This window comes from Patiria miniata, unplaced genomic scaffold (genome assembly GCF_015706575.1).
Source record: "Patiria miniata isolate m_02_andy unplaced genomic scaffold, ASM1570657v1 HiC_scaffold_6, whole genome shotgun sequence".
In the NCBI taxonomy this organism is placed as follows: Eukaryota; Metazoa; Echinodermata; class Asteroidea; order Valvatida; family Asterinidae; genus Patiria; species Patiria miniata.
The window spans coordinates 21,937,621-21,945,122 of record NW_024037073.1 but is presented as its reverse complement, the minus strand read 5'-3'; the positions used below and the strand labels follow the sequence as shown (position 1 = coordinate 21,945,122).

General features: G+C 40.2%; 1 protein-coding gene across 1 annotated transcript; it reads left to right on the top strand.

The window, feature by feature from the left end:
- Positions 1–880: 880 nt before the first annotated feature.
- Positions 881–7,502, top strand: LOC119743333 (fibrillin-2-like). Its single transcript, XM_038219736.1, has 9 exons — positions 881–932; positions 1,937–2,082; positions 3,126–3,250; positions 4,218–4,345; positions 5,034–5,156; positions 5,432–5,554; positions 5,718–5,840; positions 6,884–7,009; positions 7,399–7,502. Exons 1-9 carry the CDS (start codon positions 881–883, stop codon positions 7,500–7,502), a joined length of 1,050 nt encoding a protein of 349 aa, XP_038075664.1.

Below are 7,502 nucleotides of genomic sequence, written 5' to 3'. Positions count from 1 at the left end.
CGATCGCCATCTTAAAATGTACAAATGGGTTGATTACGTATATGTTAATTGGAGCAATTTAGCTGGTTTATTTCACTCTAAAAATTAAAGATTGTGAACTAACAAACTCTTACTGTTGAACAGTGGCAACAAGTGTGCTTATAGGTGAGTAACCCCGGCTGGAATCAGATCTGCTGTGAACAGCGCCCCCTATCAGAAGATGGTGTCCAACCTCACAACCCCCATTGCGATTATATGCGGAGGCCGGATGGCCGGGAAAAAAATCCTGTTTTCCTCCTAGCACGGATAGTCTGTTGGCAAATTTGTTGTCACCACCCCCCCCCCCCCCCCCCCCCCACCCCACCCCACACCCCTGGCCCCCACCCTCATTTTAAGTAGTAGAGCGAAATAAATGTGGGTGTGTATTCTGGAATAGCACCATATACGTGTAGCTCGGCAATTGCAAAGTTCACTTTTCTTGGCAAAACAATAGGGAGGTTATTTGGACAACTTGACACCACGACATCGGCCACAAATGTCGATATCCCATGATATATAGCTTGAAAAAATATATAATCAATCAGATTTAAAATGGACCTTCGTCCCCTGTCTCACAAATGTCACTTTCACATATATAGAAACTTCGCGGAGTGTAAATCGAAAGCTTTAGTCAGGCTTTTCTAACCTAAAGTAGTAAATGGTAAAAATAGAGAGAAAAAAACGCAAGATCTGGCTAATGGCTCAAATTAATGTCACAGCGAGACATTAAGCTTCGCACTTACAACCAAATTGCTTTCACTAATTGCTTTGTTTGTAAATATCCAACCACCTGTTGCTCGCGCGTGAAACTAATAAAGACTGGACGATTTGCAACCCAGATGTCAGTTCGACATCGGACGTCATGGCCAAGATGGGACGCGCTCTTGCTCTGCTGCTGGCTCTTGCTACTACCGGTGAGTTACAGGCAGTTTGTTCATTGCCTTTTTGTAACGTTATAAGTCAAGTGTTACAGTTACTTCTTCTATCCGTAGACGTGACAGACTCCATACCATCCAAAATAGGAAAGTGTTAGGTAGGCCTTAATGCAAGAAATATGTATGGAGAAATAGCTCCTACTTGCCTTGATTTGAAACAGAAATTGGGCATTTATGTGGTGTTTGTTTTAAATCACGTTGATTACACAAGCGTTAAATGATTGCAGATTACGCAAGCACCTAGTTGGCAACCAGCTGTAGTGGTAATATACGGGTGCATACCTGCAAATAAACTCCCATAGACACTAGTGCTAAATGCCCATACTTCAAAATTCTTTTAAAAATACTCAAAACTCTCACAGGTATTCAAGCTGCACAGAAAAATGATGATCAATGTGTCATCTTTCATTTTCTTTTCGATTTATGGTGGGTTGACCATTGACTTTTCGAGATATTTTCACGCAAAGAAGACAACCCCTATTTTCCCCAAAGCGGAAAAGTAGCCATCTTGAAAAACGATCCCTCCACAACATGGCAAAATAGCGCCACTTTCGAGCCCAATAGCATCCAAAATGCTCAGAATTGGAAGCCCCAAGTCCGGGCCAGAGGTTCACTACCATATCTCTTCAATTCCCCAATTTTACGGCGCTCAGAACTCTCTAATATAGAATATTTTGAGGGTATAACTTTTATTCATGAGCTTGGCGGATCGATTTACCGGTGTGCACCCATACAACCTGCTTGGAATGTTTTTTTCGAACGAGGTTTGCTTTGGTAATTGACTTTAAAGTCATGTTATGAAACAACAATAAATCACACAAAACGTAAGCGGATGTTAACTCACAGTGTTACGAGTATACCCGAGTGCAAGTATTCCGCACCACATTATATCAATTTGTTCTGATACCAGTGGGAGAGTGCTGCTCGGCACCACGGGGACGAGGTTGGTCATTGGGCTTTCCCTCTTCCCTCTTGTTGTACAGTGTCTGCCCAGACCTGTCCTGATGACTGGAAGGAGTTCAATGGTAACTGCTACTACTTGGGGCCACATAGTTACTGGACAACTGGCAGGGATGACTGTCTGCAAAGAGGCGCCGACATGGCTGTCATCACTGATTCGGCTACAAACGTAAGTTACTAAAACAAAGTGGGATTTTAGTAAAGAGTCGCAACTCCTCCGAAATGTTTTTGGTTTTGGGTTTTTTTTTTTAGGGGGGATATTCGAAACAATCGGATGGCTTGTAGGCCTATTCTGTTTAAAAAACGCTTTTACACCCTTTCGAGACTGACGTCCGCAAACAACGCAAACTTGCACGTATAATTTATAATGCGTTTCTAACTTTCACATTATATGCGCATTAACGCTCATTATGAGTATTTCTGTGCAAACGTGCACAAGCGGAATGTGTGTTTTAGTTCACGCGCATGAGTGTGCGTGTTCTACATCAACCCGAGGACCGACACACAAAGGGAGAACAGCAAATCCTTTCAGTCCTCGGGAGTTGGGTTTTTTGTTCAAAACGGTCCTCTGTAGTAGGTTTGTGGTTAAGTCTATGGGAGAGTGTTATATTACAGGAACGAAGTGAAACACGAAGCATTGTCCTCGAGAGTATAGTAAAACACGACTGTCTGGTGGCATTACTCATCGGTACTAATACACCATTTGGGAAACAAATTATGTGCAAGTAATTTAGATGACATTAGTTAACAGTCTACGCACTGCGATTATTATTGGCGGGACAACGCCATTAGCCTCCCCCGAATAAAAACGATGAAGGGCGTATATCCCCCCGCCCAAAATAATAATAATAATAATTATATTTTCCGCCCATGGTATATATAACTTGTTTATTTCTGCGGGAAAAGTCAATCTTTGATTCGAACATGTGCACTTGGAACATCGAACTGGTTTAAACAATTACTTCAGTTCAATCATTCGCATTTTTAGTCCGAGATCGTACTGCACACACCCAAACCATGCACAGTCCGCCCTTACAGAGATGTCACGACAGGTCTATGTAAGATGACGTATGGGTATTAAACACGCTGTACATTAATTTTGTGTACTTCTTTTACATGCATCTCGAATACAGCACTATTCACAAGTGAATGCGCTCAACTACTGGTCTAATAGTCATGTTGACATTGTTGTTTCTGTGTACCAATGGCTAGGATTTCATCAGTAACATGCCGTGGAATATGGGTCATAGTTATGATGATGTCATGTGGATTGGTTTAAATGACCGGATGACTGAAGATGACTTCCGTTGGACAGACGGATCCAAGCCCAGTTACACGTAAGTCAGTCTGAAAAGTTGACCCTTGGTGGCGTGCTTCCAGATTCCTCGAAAAGAAACATTAGGGTCCAGGCCAGTAAATAGACTGCCATAGACCTAAGTGGTATTTACGCGCACATCCAAAAAATATTTAAAATACTCACAACTCTCTGAGGTATTTAGAGCATGCATCAAATTAAAGCTTATTTCATCATCTTTCATTTTCAGTTCAATGTTCTGGGGGTTAACCAATGACTTTTGGGAGAAATTTCATCCAAAGATGATCACACATTAGCGTGAACAAGTTTTTGAAATTGGGTACATTGATTTTTTAAGAAAATCACCCTCGGAAAAGGCCTTTGTAAAATGGCTACTAGCATCATGAAAACTGAAAAATCGCATGACGTGAAAGAGAACTATTGTGCCAAAAATTGACCTCTCACTTCCGAAAATCTAAGATATATGTCCGGACTGTTGGAACTCGGAGCACTCATATAAAGATAAAGATTTGTGAAATACTGTTGTGGCGGCCATTGGGTAAAAACTGGAACTTAAATAGGAGTCAATCAAATGTCGTTGGGACACACAACATGTTTGAGTAAACTTGAAGGCCTAATTCTCACTTGCAGATAAATCTAAAATGACCGTTAATTGATAACAACTGTATGCAAGCAAGCCCGACTAAATATATAATCCATCGGATGTGTACAGGTAAATCTCCACGTCACTATCAATTTTCGTTCCCACGTAAGAGCATGCGATGTGAAAACAAACGTGATTGGACAAGGAGACCTAGGTACCAAAAGCCAGATGTGAAAACCGGAAGTAAAAAACATTTTCCCGTCTCCGATTGATTTCTCATCATGAATGTTTCATTAAAAAAAAAGTTTTGTAAAGAAAATAACCAAAAATATGGAATGGTCATAGGCAAACTTCATTGTCTTGTGGAATAATCAGTGCATAATTTGGAACCCATTTCCCCCTACAGAAACTGGATTCCAGGACAACCAGATGATCTGTACGGAGCAGACTGCGTGCAAATGTGGCTGGATTCCAACCAATGGAGTGACGAATCATGTTACAATTACAGACACTATGTTTGTCAGCAAGAAACCGGTAGGCCAGAAGGCTAGGGAGGAATCAATAAAAGATATTAAAGAAAAGAAAATAATTTGCAGCCTCTGAAGCCATTCATTATTGTAGCCATAGCTACAATGTCTATATATGGGGATGATGCAACTTACACGAGCGTACAAAATTACATTCACTTGTGTGGACTTCCGAACAAAAGATGTCCACATAAACCAGGTTTCAGATACGTTGTGTAGACTTGCCCAGGTTCACACATGGTTTCTCCCCTCTGTGAAAAAAAAATCTTTAGAGGCATTTTTGGGTTAGGTTCATTCGTCGCAAAATAAAGAGAAACCCTCAAGGGAATTATAGGCCTATAGAGAGAAAAAAATGGGGTGAAGGAGTTTTCACATTGTGGGTAAAATGAGTGTTTTTCACAGGTTTTTCTTAACGAAAAAAAAAGGAATGTCCACACTAGGTATGTAACGTAAAAATTTTGTGAATAAGCAGAACAGATTAGGTCTTCATGACTTATAACTGGCAATCATCTAACTTAACACGATTTTTTGTAAAGTTAACTGAAGCTTCAATTTCCTTTTTTAAAACGTGTTCTATAGCTGGGGTATCGGATCTCTATGCTAAATATTTTCGATTTAATTTTGTGGTTCAAGAATGTGTGAAAGTTTCATGCCCCTCGATACCTTTTTCATTTTTTGTTTAATAATTATTTTAGATGTGGATGAATGTGCCGATGGATTAGACAACTGTGATCTTAATGCAGCCTGCACTAACACTCATGGTAGTTTTACTTGTACATGCAACAGTGGATACACCGGAGATGGTACAATTTGCACAGGTGAATAAGCAGAATCGTTTTAGTGGTGTTTTTTATTTCAAACTCATGGACCAAATCGCCAAAGTTGCACAGTTAACTAAGTTATCTATGGCTTCTATTTCTTGCTTTTACTTGTGAAAAAAAAATCAGTTTACTCGATTTTCTTTTCGCCTTTTCTGTAAGCATTCATCATGTAACTAAAAGAAGTTCTTTTCTGTTGAAAATACTATCATTCAGTTATTTTAAGTGAGTGGGCCTACCGGTCTAAACCACGTATTTTGATTTTGTAATATTAGATGTGGATGAATGCGCCACTTTCTCAGACAACTGTGATTCCAATGCCGTCTGCAGTAACTTTCCCGGGGGTTTCGCTTGTTCATGTCATGCCGGGTACACCGGGAATGGCATCAACTGCACAGGTAAAATAATTTGAAAAGTTCTAATTCACTGGCTCCCTAGATCACCATAGACTTGAAGTACTGGGAGGTCGAGTGCATTTTATGGTTTGTTAGAAATTCTGTTATTCTATTATTGAAGTGAGTGCAAGTATAAACCATTTTAATGTTTTATTTCCCGATTTAGATGTTAATGAATGCGCCGATGGATTAGACTACTGTGATTCCAATGCTGCCTGCATTAACACTCCTGGTAGTTTCCATTGTGCGTGCAATGCTGGCTACACCGGGGATGGTTTAATTTGCAGAGGTGCGTAATAACAAAACCAAATTCGCTTCATTAGAACTGGAAAATATATACAAAGGCAGGATTCGATTTGTAAAGTTTACTGTGGAATCGGTGCATAAACTTAGATGGCGCTTTGTGACAACTTGCACGGGTCCCGGGAAGAGAATAAACCGCGTGCGCACACTGACGTCCGTACCCAGGCGACTACAGGTTGTCCCACAAAACAAACGTGTCGAATCGTGCAAGTTTTCAGAAAAGTTGGGGTAGTATTCAGAATCATGTCTAATATATTGCTGAGTAGAATAATTGGTCTTCAAAATGCTTTTTAGTTGGTTTCATTCGGATATTTTGTTCAAAAGATACAGCATTCACAACACGGTACTTGAAAAACCACTTGGGCCACTCTTTTTATTTATCAAGTTTACCTATCGAAGCCGGTAGAATAAGTCACACGTTACTCTTGAACAAAATAAATAAATCCTCTGTGTGTTTCTGTATTTGCGTTCAGTTCAAGAAAAGTGGCCCGAGACGATTTTTGTTAACCCTTGAGTTCGTTGAATCATTGCTTTCGTTTCAATGCATCGATTTGAATGAAATAAAGTGGATGTGGTAGATTGGTTACCTGACTTTTAGAGGCAATTTGAAAATATTCCAAAACTCACATGCAATTTACCTTTGTTAATTGGTTTTCGGCAGTTAAGTTTTTTGTGGGACAACCTCCGGAATCTGCACATACCCGTTGTGTCTTTGCCATTTGTGTGACGTGAGCGCCAGTGGCCATCGTTAACGCGTTCAAATGTCTCTTCCAGTGGTCTCCCCTAACTCTTCATGTATTCAGTTGTTGCGAGAGTGGTTGTTAACATAGTACCCAGCTTTTTAAGCTAACTCATTATTTTTATTTTTTTTTGTCCAAACGGGAATACAGGGATTGAACAGTTTTCGTCTTTCCTGATATTAAATATTTTGGCTTTTTAATTATTTTATTTGCAATGGGAGTTCTGTCATTCCGTCAGTTTAATTTGGGCTGGCTAAAAACATTCGTTCTTTATATTTCGTGATTTTAGATGTGGACGAATGTAGCGATGCATCAGCCAATAATTGTGATCCTCATGCCACCTGCACTAACACCCCCGGCGGTTTCACTTGTGCGTGCAATGCTGGCTACACCGGGGACGGTACAACTTGCACAGGTGAATATACAAAATAGGACCTGGTACATGTCGTGTAAATGTATGACAAAACGTTGTTTATATATGAGATAAAAAGTCAACAATTTCTCGATCTCTAAATCGCTGGGGTTGGGGATGATACCGAGTCTGAAATACAATGTCGTACTTTCCTGCTGTGATGTCGGTTACGTTCACTAGAATGTGTCAAAGTATATATTTGCGGATGACAACTGATCCTATACCTATTAAACCCAAATAAGGAATGCAGTCAAATTAATTCGCTGACTGAAGGAGTCTCGGAGTCACCTCTTGCAGTGGAACATTCCATGTGCCATCTTATGAAATGTTCTGACCAATTAACATTCACTTTTGTACAATAGTGAATCGCTGTCCGTTTTTTGGTTTTTCAGAAGGAACGTTCTCCTGTGACGACGGGCATACTATTCCGTACAAGCTGACATGTGATCGTATTGTGGACTGCTCCCATGCAGAGGACGAGCTGATTTGTGACTAA

Excerpts from the sequence above, each read along its gene's own strand:
- LOC119743333 (XM_038219736.1), top strand. The coding sequence starts at position 881 with ATGGCCAAGATGGGACGCGCTCTTGCTCTGCTGCTGGCTCTTGCTACT. Across the intron at positions 4,346-5,033 it reads TGTTTGTCAGCAAGAAACCG|ATGTGGATGAATGTGCCGAT; the intron begins GTAGGCCAGAAG and ends TAATTATTTTAG. Across the intron at positions 5,157-5,431 it reads AGATGGTACAATTTGCACAG|ATGTGGATGAATGCGCCACT; the intron begins GTGAATAAGCAG and ends TTGTAATATTAG.